The following is a 15,414-nucleotide window of genomic DNA, read 5'->3' on the forward strand; positions in this document are numbered from 1 at the left end:
GATATCGGCCATTAAACACATGCTTGGAAGAGAGGAAAAACCAAAGAGATAATCTTGACCAAATGTGACTACTTTGCATTGTTGGTAGATTTAAAGAAACATTGGATGCATAAGTCTGTCTTCACTCCATATTGCTCACCTTTTCTTTCCTGTAAACATCATATTCTTATACTCTTGAAGAACATGCAGCTGTTTTACTATTTTTGTGCATTTCAGATGTCATTTGTCTCCTGTTCATTGCCAACAATCATGGTTGTTTCATACCCTTTTTCAGAAGCTACAATTAACCTCAATTGATTGTATCAGCACAGATGGGGGGGTGAGATTCAAATATATATAAAATCCCTTGGTAGTTAACTGGTTTGACTGCTTGAAAATGTGAATTATTGATCAAACTAAAAACATAATTAAGTCTGTTGACTTGTCTATTATTTGATTCATATTTGTATTGTTTTGATTCATAAGTTATCTTTTAAAATGCCAATACGTTTACCTGGTCAACAAAACAAATTAATGCAAAAAATGGTTAAATGGTTTATACCTTTCAGTTCTTTTAAGAGTCTTTGATATAAAAAACTTTTTCAGCTGTTTGTTTCAAGTTATAAAGTGAATTATTAAGAAACTTGAGAAATAATAGGGGCTAAGTCGGAGATTTAAGTGTCTTAGAGCATCAATATACGGGATGCTTATGAATTTAATTTCTTACACAATTCGCTCTTGATTTTCTTTTCTGATTTCAATGCAGGTCGGCTTGGCTTGGAATCTCAGGAGTCACACAATTCTCCTCAGCAAGTGTGTGTACCTGCAGAACATGAAGCCCAGAAAATTTTATGTGGAATTGACTGTTCAATGATTCTCACAACACAAAATCACATTTTGGCTTGTGGGAGTAACAGGTAACAGGGCCTTTAGAATTAAAAAACTTCAACAATGCCTCCCAAAAAATTTCAGTTGACTATAATATGAGTTAACTTGTTTTGAGAAGAGTTATGTTAGTACCTGTTGTCACTTCTGAGAGGTATCTGTTTTCATTTACATATGAGCATCAGAGCAGAAATAGGCCACTTAGGCAGCCATTCAGCAGCCCCATGGTTGATCTGGATACTCCGAATTCCTGTCTACCCTGATAACCTTTCATGCGCTTGCTTATCAAGAATTTGCCTTAAAAGTATTCAAAGACTTCTGTTACCTTTTGGGGAAGACTTCTAAAGACAAATATCTCCTCATTTGTCTTAAATGGGATGTCCCTTTTTTTTAAATAATGTGAATAGTTGTACATTTTCTCAGAGGAGCAAGCATTCTTTCCACATCTACCCTTTTGAGATCTTCAGGATCTTTATATGTTTAAAGCAAGTCACCTCTTACTTTTTTGAACTCGGGCAAATAAAAGCCTAACTTATCTAACCATTCCTTCGAAAACAAATTGCCCTTCCAAGTATTAGTTTGGTAAACTTTCACTGAACTCCTTCCAATGCATTTACACCCTTTCTTAAATAAGTAGACCCATACTATATGCAGTACTCCAAATATGGTTTCATCGATGCACTGTACGACTGAAGCATAACCTCCCTGTTTTGTTTTCAATTCATCTTGCAATGAGTGATAATATTCTATTGTCTTTATTAAATATTTGCCATACCTACAAAGTAACCTCATTGTCATTTATGCGTTAGGACACTGCAAGCCAGATGAATGGAGATTGTTTAGTAGCTTGTTCTAGAAATTGTTAAACACATTGATAGGTTTCAGGTATATCAAATAAGTATGTGATTGAATCAAATAATATGGTAACCCTCAATATCAACCTTGGTTCTTTGTAGTTGACCAGCATCTGTCAATGGGTGAAGCTCCTTTCTGCAGAGCATGCCTGTTCCTTCAGTCAGAAGTATGCGTATCAGTGATAAAGCATAAAATACGTTTCTATATTGATTTGTTTTTATTATTATACATAACTATCATTGTTTTAAATATGTGTTCCAGATTTAACAAACTTGGTTTGGATAAATTAACTGCAGCTGAGGATTCTCATGCCTCTAATCAAGTTGAAGAAGTTCATGTTTTCACTCCTGTGCAATCATTCCCCCTTAATGAAGGGAATATTGTGCATGTGGATGTAGGAACAGCACACTCTGCAGCAATTACAGGTGAGAGACACTATTTGAAAACCAGTTGGCTCCTTTGACTCCACAGTTTTGAGCTCATTAATCTAGACCAAAACTCCAATGCTATTATGAGAGAGTATTGCATTACTGGAGGTACCATGCAAGTTTTAGATCAAGCATTAAACCAAGGTGCTGTCTGATCTTTCACATGAATGGAGAAGATACCATGGGACCATTTTATAAAAGAGGAGGAATATTATTCCTTGTGTATGGCAACGTTTGCTCCTCAATCAACATCAAATAAACAAAATATCTGGTCATTATCATAATACTGTGGGATCTTCCTGCACACAAATTGGCCATTGTACATTTTACATTACAAGATGAATATACTTCAAAAGTGCTTCACTGGCTTTAAAGCACTATGGGATCTATTGAGGTGGTAGAAGGCTACATATGAAAATGTTTCATTTATTATGTTTTATTTGGATAAGTTGGTGGATGGGAATAGGTAAAAACAATGACTGCAGATGCTGGATGTGAATGTACAGAAGACATAAATTTTGAGACCAAAATTGATGTCTTCTGTTGAGTTACCATAGCTAGATTTCACTGTTATTGGCAAAGGGATAGTGAAACCACTGACCTTGAAAAAAGTTACATATCAAGATCTAGCGATCTGTTTCTGGCATGGATTACCCTTTTTCTGAGTTCTATTTGAATGTGGTGCCAAATCAAGGGACCTCCAAGCATCAGTAACGCAATCAAGCAAGGTCAGCATTTTCATTTTTAATTAAAGCTTTAGAGAGCAAAGTAAATAATGGTTAAAATAGGACTTACATGCAGCATTAAGGAAGAAACTGCAACAGTGTAGCATTTTTCTGAAACCTTGTTTATTTCAAAAGTGTGATTTTTAAAAAATATAAAATGAAGAGATTTTAAATTTCACAAATATCAATTAGTTTTTCAGGACCAGTGAGAGTGCTCAGCGTGAACTTCGTATACCATTAAAACACAAGTTACACCTTGTTCAACAAGGTATAAATTTATCCAGGTCTTTGATCACAAATCTGGGAGAATGAAAGGTAAAGTTCTCAGCAGTACCTTATGGGAGATTTCTGCATTTAGCTATGGATATGTGGGCTTCAGATGATTAATGACAGAGAATACTTTTGTCATCCTTACTATTTCAAGATTTGTTAGTTTTGTATCCATCTCGTTAATACACCTGGGATCCCATGAGATACCTTATTAAATGCCTTACTAAAGTCCCCTATGTTGGCAGCATTCACTGCCTTTCCCTCATTAATCATTCTTGTCACCTCCTCAAAAAAAACTCAATCAATTTGGGAAGACATGACCTTCCCTGCACAAACCCATGCTGCCTACCATGATCAAATCCATTCACTTCCAAATGTAAATAAATTCTGTCTCTCAGTTTCTTCTCCCTATCACTGACTTGCGGCTCATCGGCCTGTAATTTTGTGGATTATCTTATTTTCCCTTCTTAAACAAAGGAACAACATTGGCTACTTTCCAGTCCTCTGGAACCTGGCCTGAGACCAAAGATAACGCAAAGTTATCTGTTAAGACCCTTGCTATTTTCACACTTGCTTCCCATTCTATCCTGGGATGGATCCCATCTGGCTCAATGGACTTCTCGACCTTAATCCAATTCAAGACATCCAACACTTCCTCCTTCATTACATTGATTTTCCCGAGAGAGTCACACACCTTTCCGTAGTCTCAACATCCTGCATCCCCGTATCTTTTGTGAATACCGATGTAAAGTACTCATGAAGGATGTCACCCATTTCCTCTGGCTCCACACATAGCTGCCCTCCTTTATCCTTGAGTGGGCCTACTATTTCCCTAGCTACCCTCTTCCTCCTAATATATAAACAAAATGCTCTCGGATTCTCCTTAACTCTGTTGGCCAAGGACGTTTCATGGCCCCTTTTAGCCCCCAACTCCCCATTTGAGCTCCTTCCTACTTTATGTTCTTCAAGGATTTTGTCAGTTTTTGGATGCTTAGACCTTAGGCATGCTTCTTTTTTTTTTGACTAATTTCCACTGTCATCCAAAGTTCCTGAATGCTTCCATTCCTGTCCTTCATTTTATAGGAACATGCCTGTCCTACACTATAATCAGCTGGTCTTTACAAGACTCCCACGTGTTAGATGTGGATTTACCCTTAAGCAGCTGCTCCCAATCTGCGTCCTTCAATTCAGTTATTGTTGCTATTTCTCCAATTTAACATCTTAATCCAAGGTCCACTCTTGTCCTTATCCATAAGTATCTGAAAATGTACGGAATTATGGTCACTACTTCCAAAATGCGACCCTGCTAAACTTTGATCACTTAGCCAGGCTCATTTCCCAATACCAAGTCCAGTATGGCCTCCTCCCTCATTGGACTATCTACGTACTGTTTCAAAAATCCCTCCTGGACACAACTAACAAATTGCTTGCCATCCACACTCCTGGCAGTAAGGGAGTCCCAGTCAATATGTAAGAAGTTAAAATCACCCACCACAACAACCCTGCTACTTTCACATCTTTACAGAATCTGACTACATATCTCCTCTTCTATCTCCCACTGGCAGCTGGGAGGTCTGTAATACCATCCCAGCATTGTGATTGCACCATTCCTATTCTTGAGCTCTACCCATAATGTCTTGCTACAAGATCCCTCCAGGGTATCCTCCCTCATCACAGCTGTGATATGCTGCCTAACCAATAATGTAAACCACCCCCCCACCCTGCTTTCTCCTCTAAATCATCTAAAACAGCAATATCCCTGAACGTTAAGCTGCCATCCTGTTCCTCTTTCAACCATGTCTCTGTGATAGCAACAACATCACAACTGCATACATTCATCCTGGCTCTAAATTAATCCATTTTAACTGTTATACTTCTTGCATTGAAGCAAATACAGTCCAAGCTTCCAGTTCCACAGAGCTCAGCAACCTTTCCCTGATTGCTCTTCCTTTTAGCTATATTTACCTTAGTTTCAAGCTTTTCCCAGGTCTTTATAATTATTGACAGGCAAATCAACATAATGAAGGAGGAAGTGTTGGGTGTCTTGAAATGCATTAAGGTAGAGAAGTCCATTGAGCCAGATGGGATCCATCCCAGGATAGTATGTGAGGCAAGTGAGGAAATAACAAGGGCCTTAACAGATAGTTTTGTGTCATCTTTGGTATTGTTCCCAACTCCTGCCACACTAGTTTAGACCCTCCTGACTGGCACTATCAGACCTCCCTGCGAAGATATTCCCTTTATTCAAACAAGAATTTTTGACGGTATTCGGCAAGAACTTTCAAAAGCTGATTGTGGGCAGAAGTGCACAGGTAAAGGGACAGCTGGAAAATGGGAAGCCTTCAGAAATGAGATAACGAGAGTCCAGAGAAAGTATATTCCAGTTAGGGTGAAAGGAAAGGCTGATAGATATAGGGAATGCTGGATGACTAAAGAAATTGAGGGTTTGGTTAAGAAAAAGAAGGAAGCATAGGTCAGGTATAGACAGGATAGATCGAGTGAATCCTTAGAGTATAAAGGCGGTAGGAGTATATTTAAGAGGGAAATCAGGAGGGCAAAAAGGGGACATGAGATAGCTTTGGCAAATTGAGGTAAGGAGAATCCAAAAGGTTTTTACAAATACATTAAGGACAAAAGGATAACTAGGGAGAGAATAGGGCCCCTCAACGATCAGCATGGCGACCTTTGTGTGTTGGTGCAGGAAATGGGGGAGATACTAAACAAGTATTTTGCATCAGTGTTTACTGTGGAAAAGAACATGGAAGATATAGAATGTAGGGAAATAGATGGTGACATCTTGAAAAATATCCATATTACAGAGGACGAAGTGCAAATAGATACTTGCCACAAAACTCACTCACTGTCTGTTCTTCTGACCATGATCTTTTGTGTTTTTCCTATCCCTTTACTCCATGTGCATATGCAATTGTCTAGCCCACACCTTCTGGAATTCACTCTGAAATTTCTCTCCTGTCTTACTTATAGTAAAACCCTTCTTAAAACCTACCTAATTACCCAAATATTTGGTATTGCTACTTAATATCAGCTTGTTCGACTCAATATCCACTGAGTGCACTATCCGGGGATAGCTTGCTATGTTAAAGGCAATATACATGCAAGTTGTTGTTCTAATACTGGAATACTGAAGTTTTTCTTCTGACATTCGTTATCACAGTTGTTATTTTACAAACATATTAAAAAGACAAGAAGGTGTACCAGGCCCATCAATACTTGTCAATGTTTAGTTGAATAGTGTGATAATACAGCTCGGTGCACTTTGTACCCAAACATCAGTAATGTTAAATTTCGGGCAAGGATAAAGGCATGGGAAACCACTTCATTTAATATAATCAAACTAAGCCACAAATAGTTAACCATAATTCATAACTGGCTCTAATTAAGTTGCACATCCTGCTTTCCTTTGGTCGTCTACCGCTGCCCACCTCCAAAACATCACCCCACTACTTTCAGTATCCTTGGGAGCAGAGGACTGAACAGGATTGATAAAGATTACTTCCATCATTTCCAAACTCAAAATTCAGGAAATTTTGCAGCAGCAGTAGGAGTGGTGAAAGCGAGGACTAGGGGGCTCCTGGGAAGGTAAATTTCCCATTTAAATACTTACCTCTTGGAATCAGCAGCCTCTATTTTGCAGCAGTGAGAGCGAGGAACTGAGTGGGGACGGTGAAATTATGGTCTGGGAAGGTGAGTGAACTGATATATTTGGACAGTGGCTAAACCAGAGACACTACTCGTGCAGTGTCTCCCACCTGCCGGCCTAGATACCCTACAGTGTGGAAACAGGCCCTTTGGCCCAACAAATCCACACTGACCCTCCAAAGAGTAACCCATCCAGGCCCATTTCCCTCTAACTAATGCACCTAACATTGGGCAATTTAGCATGGCCAATTCACCTAACCTGCATATGTTTGGCCTGTGGGAGGAAACCGGAGCACCCAGAGGAAACCCACGGAGACACTGGGAGAATGTGCAAACTCCACGCAGACAGTAGCTCAAGACAGGAATTGAACCTGGGTCCCTGGTGCTGTGAGGCAGCAGTGCTAACCACTGAGCCACCATGCTGCCCTCCCCTAACCAAAAAAAAGACTCTTTGGTGTGTTGATAATGTAATATTTTTCTTTTTCTTTTTTATCGTGTGCTGGTACATAGTGTGATTGGTAAATTTTTTTTCATTTCATTTATCTATTATTTGATATTACAGTTGGACTAAGTTAAACTTAAGAGTAAAAATGGCAGGAGATTCCAGACCCGTGTTATGCTCCTCTTACTCAGTGTGGGAGCTCAGGGGCATGGCTGGTGCCCCTACTCCTTAATGTGCAGGAAGTATGTCCATCTGCAGCTCTTGTTAGACTGCCTAAAGGCTTTGGAGCTGTGATTAGACTTACTTTGGGGCATCTGCAATGCTGAGGAGGTCGTGGATAGCATGTTTAGCGAATTGGTCACACCGCAGATTAGGATTGCTGAGGGAGAAAGGGAATGGGTGACCCAAAGGCAGTGAAAGAGCAGGAAGGCAGTGCAGGTGTCCCCTACGGTCATCTCCCTCCAAAACAGGCTTACCATTTTGGATATTGTTGATGGAGATGGCTCACCAGGGGAAGGTAGTAGTAGCCAGGTTCTGGCTGACTCTGCGTACAGAAAGGCAGGAAAAAGAGTGGAAGGGCTATAGTCATAGGGGATTCAATTGTAAGGAGAGTAGATAGGCAGTTCTGTGGTTGAAAATGAGACTCCTGAATGGTTTGTTGCCTCCCAGGTGCACTGGGGTCAAGGATGCCTCAGATCGGCTGTAGGAGATTGTGAAGGGGGAGGGTGAATAGCAAGCTGTTGTGGTGCATATAGGCACCAGTGATATAGGTAATAAACGGGATGAAGTCCTACAAGCAGAATTTAGGGAGTTAGGAGCCAAGTTAAATAGTAGGATCTCAGGATCGCTACCAGAGCCAGGTGTTAGTCAGAGTAGAAATGAAAGAATAGGCAGGATGAATGCGTGGCTTAAGAGATGGTGCAGGAGGGAAGGTTCAGATTTTTGGGATATTGGTACTGGTTCTGGGGGAAGTGGGACTATTACAAATCTGACGGTCTACACCGAGGCAGGACTGGAACCAATGCCCTAGGGGGTGCTTTTGCTAACGCTGTTGGGGAGGGTTTAACCTAATGTGGCAGGGGGATGGGAACCAAATGAGGTTAGTGGACAGTAAGGAGGTAGTAACTGAACCCCGTAAAGAACTAGATAATTAAGTCAGTGTGACTAAAGGGAAGAGTAGGCAGGGAACAGATGATGAAAGGGACAGGTGGTCTGAGGTGCATTCATTTTAATGTGAGAAGTGTAGTAGGTATGGCAGATAAACTTAGGGCTTGGACTAGTACCTGGGAGTATGATGTTATTGCTATTACTGAGACTTGGTTGAGGGAAGAGCAAGATTGGCCACTAAATATCCCAGGATATTGATGCTTCAGGTGGGATAGAGAGGGGGATAAAAGGGGTGAAGGAGTTGCATTATTGGTCAGAGAGGATATCATAACTGTGCTGAAGGAGTGCACTATGGGCAGTGAGGCAATATGGGTAGAGCTCAGAAATAGGAAGGGTGTGGTAACAATGTTGGGGCTGTACTGCAGGCTTCCCAACAACGATTATGCGATAGAGATACAAATATGTAGACAGATAATAGGAGCAACAGGGCACTGGTGATCGGAGATTTTAATTTTCTCAACATTGACTGGGATTCACTTAGTGTTAGAGGTTTAGATGGAGCAGAATTTGTAAGGAGCATCCAGAAGGATTTTATAGAGCAGTATGTAAGTAGTCCAACTCGGGAAGGGGCCATTACTGGATGTGGTGTTGGGGAATGAGCCCGGCCAGGTGGTTGAAGTTTCACTAGGGGATTACTTTGAGAATAGTGATCACAATTCCATAGGTTTTAGAATACTCATGGATAAAGATGAGAGTGGTCCTAAAGGAAAAGTGTTAAATTGGGGGAAGGCCACCTATAGCAAAATTTGGCAGGAACTGGGGAACATGGATTGGGAGTAGCTGTTTGAGGGTAAATCCACATTTGATATGTCAGAGGCTTTTAAAGAGAGGTTGATTAGAGTGCAGGACAGCTGAAACTTTATTGCTGGAACAGCACAGCAGGTCAGACAGCATCTAGGGAAAAGGAAATTCGACGTTTCGGGCACATGCCCTTCCTCAGGAATGAGCAGAGAGTGTTCAGCAGGAGAAGATAAAAGGTAGGGAGGAGGGACTTGGAGGAGGGGCGTTGGAAATGTGATAGGTGGAAAGAGGTCAAGGTGAGGGTGATAGGTCGGAGTAGGGTGGAGGCGGAGAGGTCAAGAAGAAGACTGCAGGTCAGGAAGGCGGTGCCGGGCTGGAGGGATTCGGCTGAGACAAGTTGGGGGGAGGGGGGATGAAGAAACTGGTGAAGTCCAAGTTCATCCCCTGTGGTTGGAGGGTTCCCAGTCGGAAGATAAGACGCTCCTCCTCCGACCGTCGCGTTGTTGTGGTTTGGCGGTGGATGAGTCCAATGACCTGCATATCCTCGGTGAAGTGGGAGGGGGAGTTGAAATGCTGTGCTACAGGGTGATTGGGTTGGTTCGTCCGGGTGGCCCAGAGGTGCTCTCTGAATCGCTCTGCAAGTAGGCGGCCTGTCTCCCCAATATAGAGGAGGCCACACCGGCTGCAGCGGATGCAGTAGATAATGTGGGTGGAGGTGCAGGTGAATCTGTGGAGGATATGGAAGTTTCCTTTGGGGCCTTGGAGAGAAGTGAGGGGGGAGGTGTGGGCGCAAGTGTTGCACCTCCTGCGGTTGCAAGGGAAGGTGCCGGGAGTGGAGGTTGGGTTGGTGGAGGGTATGGATCTGACAAGGGAGTCGCGGAGGGAGTGGTCTCTACGGAAAGCTGATAAAGGAGGGGAGGGAAATATATCCTTGGTGGGGGGGTCCGTTTGGAGGTGGCGGAAGTGACGGCGGATGATGCGTTGTACATGGAGATTGGTGGGGTGGTAGGTGAGGACCAGTGGGGTTCTGTCCTGGTGGCGGTTGGAGGGGCGAGGCTCAAGGGCGGAGGAACGGGAAGTGGAGGAGATGCGGTGGAGGGCATCGTCGATCACGTCGGGGGGGAAATTGCGGTCCTTGAAGAAGGAGGCCATCTGTGTTGTGCGTATTTTGAACTGGTCCTCCTGGGAGCAGATGCGGCGGAGACGAAGGAATTGGGAGAATGGGATGGCGTTTTTACAGGGGGCGGGGTGGGAGGAGGTGTAGTCCAGGTAGCTGTGGGAGTCGGTCGGTTTGTAGTAGATGTCCGTGTTGATTCGGTCAGCTGAAACTTTATTGCTGGAACAGCACAGCAGGTCAGACAGCATCTAGGGAAAAGGAGATTCGACGTTTCGGGCACATGCCCTTCCTCAGGAATGAGCAGAGAGTGTTCAGCAGGAGAAGATAAAAGGTAGGGAGGAGGGATTCAGCAGGAGAAGATAAAAGGTAGGGAGGAGGGATTCAGCAGGAGAAGATAAAAGGTAGGGAGGAGGGATTCAGCAGGAGAAGATAAAAGGTAGGGAGGAGGGATTCAGCAGGAGAAGATAAAAGGTAGGGAGGAGGGATTCAGCAGGAGAAGATAAAAGGTAGGGAGGAGGGATTCAGCAGGAGAAGATAAAAGGTAGGGAGGAGGGATTCAGCAGGAGAAGATAAAAGGTAGGGAGGAGGGATTTCAGCAGGAGAAGATAAAAGGTAGGGAGGAGGGATTTCAGCAGGAGAAGATAAAAGGTAGGGAGGAGGGATTTCAGCAGGAGAAGATAAAAGGTAGGGAGGAGGGATTTCAGCAGGAGAAGATAAAAGGTAGGGAGGAGGGATTTCAGCAGGAGAAGATAAAAGGTAGGGAGGAGGGATTTCAGCAGGAGAAGATAAAAGGTAGGGAGGAGGGATTTCAGCAGGAGAAGATAAAAGGTAGGGAGGAGGGATCTTGATCTCCAGCGTCTGCAGACCTCACTTTCTCCTAGAGTGCAGGACAGACATGTCTCTGTGAAAATGAGGGATAGAAATGGCAAGATTAGGGAACCATGGATGACAGGTGAAATTGAGAGACTAGCTAAGAGGAAAAAGGATGCTAGGCAATTAAAAACAGATGAAGCTTTGGAAGAATATCGGGAAGGTAGGACTAATCTGAAACAAGGAATTAAGACGGCTAAAAGGAGTCATGAGATATCTTTAGCCAACAGGATTAGGGAAAATCCCAAAGCCTTTTATTCGTATCTAAGGAGCAAGAGGGTAACTAAAGAGACAGTTGGCCCACTCGAGGTCAAAGGAGGAAAGTTATGTGTGGAGTCAGAGAAAATGGGTGAGATTCTTAATGAGTACTTTGGGATTGTATTCACCGAGGAGAGAGACATGATGGATATTGAGGTTAAGGATACATGTTTGATTACCCTAGCTCAAGTTGGCATAAGGAGGGAGGAAGTGTTCGATATTCTAAAAGGCATTAAAGTGGATAAGTCCCCAGGTCCAGATGGGATCTATCCCAGCTTACTGCGGGAAGTGAGAGAGGTAATAGCTGGGGCTATTAACAGATATCTTTGCAGCATCCTTGAGCAAGAGTGAGTTCTTGGACAAGTAAAGAATTGCAAATGTTGACCCCTTATTTAAGAAGGGTAATGGGGATAATCCAGATAGTTATAGACTGGTGAGCATGACGCGAGTGGTAGGGAAGCTGCTGGAGAAGATACTGAGAAATAGGATCTATTTACATTTGGAAGAAAATGGGCTTATCAGTGATAGGTCACATGGTTTTGTGCAGGGAAGGTCATGTCTTACCAACTTAATAGAATTCTTTGAGGAAGTGACAAAGTTGATTGATGAGGGAAGGACAATAGATGTCATATACATGGACTTCAGTAAGGTATTTGACAAGTTTCCCCATGATACACTGATGGAAAAAGTGAGTCTCATGGGGTCCAGGGTGTATTAGCTAGATGGATAGAGAATTGGCTGGGTAACAGGAGAGAGTAGTAGTGGAAGGGAGTTTCTCAAAATGGAGAACTGGACCATGGTGTTCCAGAGGGATCCATGCTGGGACCACTGTGGTTTGTGGTATGCATAAGTGATCTGGAGGAAGGTATAGTTGGTCTGATTAGCAAGTTTGCAGATGACACTAAGATTGATGGAGTAGCAGATAGTGAAGGGGACAGTCAGAGAATGCAGCAGAATATAGATAGATTGGAGAGTTGGGCAGAGAAATAGCAGATGGAGTTCAATCCGGGCAAATGCAAGGTGATGCATTTTGGAAGATCCAATTCTAGAGCAAACTATAGGGTAAATGGAAAAGCCCTAGGGAAAATTGATGTACAGAGAGATCTGGGCATACAGGTCCATTACACCCTGAGGGTGGCAACGCAGGTTGATAGAGCGTGCTTTCCTTCATTGGACGGGATATTGAGAACAAAATTTGGCATATTATGTCACAGTTGATTAGGACTTTGGTTCGGCCACATTTGGAAAAGTGCATACAGTTCTGGTTGCTACTTATACCATGTATTCAAAAAGAATGGGTACCCAATGAACACAGTCTACCGATTTCTCAGCAACAAACCCAAACAAGCAGACAAAACATGTCCAGAAACCCTAGCCACTCTCCCCTATGTCAAAAACATCTCGGAAATGACTGCCAGTCTACTCAGACTCTTGGCATCACGGTAGCCCACAAACCCAGCAACACACTAAAACAGCAGCTAATGAACTTGAAAGACCCCACACAGACAACAAGCAAAACTAATGTCATTTACTAAATACAGTGCAAGAACTGTAACAAACACCACATTGGATAAACAGGCAGAAAACTACCCACCAAGATACATGAACACAACTAGCCACAAAACGACATGACCTCTCTCACTAGTCTCCTTACATACAGATAAGGAAGGACACCACTCCAACTGGGACAACACATCCATCCTAGGACAAGCTAAACAGAGACATGCACGAGAATTCCTAGAAGCTTGGCATTCTAACCCGAACTCTATCAACAAACACATTGACTTAGACCCCATCTACTATCCCCTGAGAAAAAGAACCGGAAATGATGTCATCACAGGAAATGACATCATCAACCCAAAGAACCCCAAACAAATAAATAGAAAGTAGGAATTATCAACAGTGTTTCGCCTGGAGGCCCACTGAAGATGTTACCTAGTAGGGTGATGAAACGTTTGGAAATGAACCTTTCAGCTCAGTGAGCAAACCTACATCCAGAACCTCAACCAGAGCTACAAATCTTCTCAAAACTTGCTACCAGAAAGATGTTCACCAGGATGAAGGGCACTAGCTATGAAGAGAGGTTGAGTAGTTTAAGATTATTTCCATTTGAAAGTCAGAGGTTGAGGGGGGTCCTGATTGACTTCTACAAAGTCATGAGAGATTTGGACAGGGTAGATAGCAGGAAGCTTTTTTCCCCAGAGTGGGCGACTCAGTTACTAGGAGTCACAAGTTTGAGATGAGAGAGGAAAGGTTTAAGGGAAATATGCGTGGAAAGTTCTTTATGTAAAGGGTGGTGGGTGTCTGGAGTGCGTTTCCAGCGGAGGTGGTAGAGGTAGACATGATAGTGTAATTTAAGATGTACCTAGACAGATACATGAACGGGCAGAGGGATACAGATCTGTGGATAATAGACAGCAGGTTTATATAGAGGATTTCGATTTAAGCAGACTTGGAGGGCCGAAGGGCCTATTCCTGTGCTGTAATTTTCTTTGTTCCTAATGCCATGTTTTATCTGCAATAAGCCTTTGCAAGCCCTGTTTGCAAAAAAAAAAATTCATCACTTGCTAGATATTAATAACATCCACTTCTTCACCATTTTTCAAGAGGTAGCCTATTTTACACGTTAGCTACTGTATATGATAAAACTCAGCACCTTCCCTGAAACAAAATTGGAAAATTGTAACTCTAAGTCACTGTTTAATATTTTATATGGACAGAGATATTCGATGAAACATAATAATATACAAATCTTTTTGGTAGTTCTGAACAGAAAACAGAATGGTAAAGCTGCATTGTGATATTATTAAATGTATTAAAATTTCACCATACTAAAATGCATTAAAACTGCAATATGATGATATGCATTAACATTTGTATACAATCATATACACTGATTTAAAGCAGTTTTAGGAAGCTGGTAATACAAATAATCTAAAATGGCAATTCAGATAATTGCTGTGCACTGTAGTCATTAAATTTTAAATCTCAGTAAAATTATACACTTGAAGGTACCAACCACATTGTGCACTACACTGCTACTCTCATAGTATCCTCTTTAGCAAAAATCAATAACATTCAGTTTTGGCACTATATTAAGTGCTCCTCCTATTAGCTGAACCATGTAATAACATTATCTATTAGTTCTATTAAAAACAGAAGTGTATTAACCTTTTAGAACATTATCGAAGGGATTGCAATTGGCTTTATTGCCCTTTTGCTAACATACATAAAATCAGCTAAGTCTCCTATTCCTTTTTGCCATCCATCACTCCATTCTGGAAAGTATATGTATTTAAGCTTTGGTGACTAGATACTGCTTGACAGTACTTTATAATGTTATATTGTCCATCAACTGTCATTACCTGGTTTGAACACATGTTACTTTGTGAGGTATTTCAGGATTTCTTCCTCCTTCAGAATGATACTTTGTGGAATTGGGGTCAAAGAAACTTGCTGAAGGAGAGGAGAGGTTGGGTGGGTAAAAATGTGACTATTCTGTGGAAGACTAAATTTTGGGTGTTGAAGGAAAATGAATAATGCAGTGTGTGAACTCATGCAGAGATTCTGATCTGAAAATCATTTTTTTCATCAATGAACTGTCAACAAAAAAGCTTTACATACTTTTCTTGACTAACTTTTGCTTATAGTCTTTGCCTGTAACTTATTTATTGTTGTGAAAAACTCAAATGTTTATGTATTGCAAGTCAAATGTAGAGTTCAACATCACCTACTGAGTCCAAAAGACATTTGGATATTCTCCAAATGTTTCAGAAAGAGTTTTCATGAGACATTTCCTCTTCTTAAAACTTTCAGTGGCTATAACATGTTGAAGTGCTAATGTAAACTGAAAATACCTAGATAGTCATCAAGATTTTGCCTCGAATCCACAATATAAACACTGCTTAATTGCTTTCTCCTGTCCATCATATTCTTGATGTCACATGCTGTCTAATCCTGAATTCTGTTGTTGCACTTTCTAAAAAAAAAAGGCTGATATTTGCAATGCACAGAAAC

At 41.8% G+C, this 15,414-nt stretch overlaps 1 protein-coding gene across 8 annotated transcripts in view; it reads left to right on the plus strand.

Moving 5' to 3' along the window:
• nek8 (NIMA-related kinase 8) overlaps positions 1-15,414 on the plus strand; it is a 176,432-nt gene that overhangs the window by 94,291 nt on the left and 66,727 nt on the right. For all 8 annotated transcript variants that reach the window (XR_015752332.1, XR_015752331.1, XR_006315785.2 and 5 more), the window contains 2 exons: positions 746-896; positions 1,981-2,144. Coding sequence is in view for 1 of the 8 variants with exons in the window: in XM_043718394.2 (XP_043574329.1) it covers positions 746-896; positions 1,981-2,144 (315 nt within the window). In the remaining 7 variants the exon portion in view is untranslated. The remainder of the gene's footprint in view (positions 1-745; positions 897-1,980; positions 2,145-15,414) is intronic.

Source organism: Chiloscyllium plagiosum, unplaced genomic scaffold (assembly GCF_037043375.1).
Source record: "Chiloscyllium plagiosum isolate Xiang-an unplaced genomic scaffold, Cpla_swu_hap1 HiC_scaffold_31, whole genome shotgun sequence".
Taxonomy (NCBI): domain Eukaryota; kingdom Metazoa; phylum Chordata; class Chondrichthyes; order Orectolobiformes; family Hemiscylliidae; genus Chiloscyllium; species Chiloscyllium plagiosum.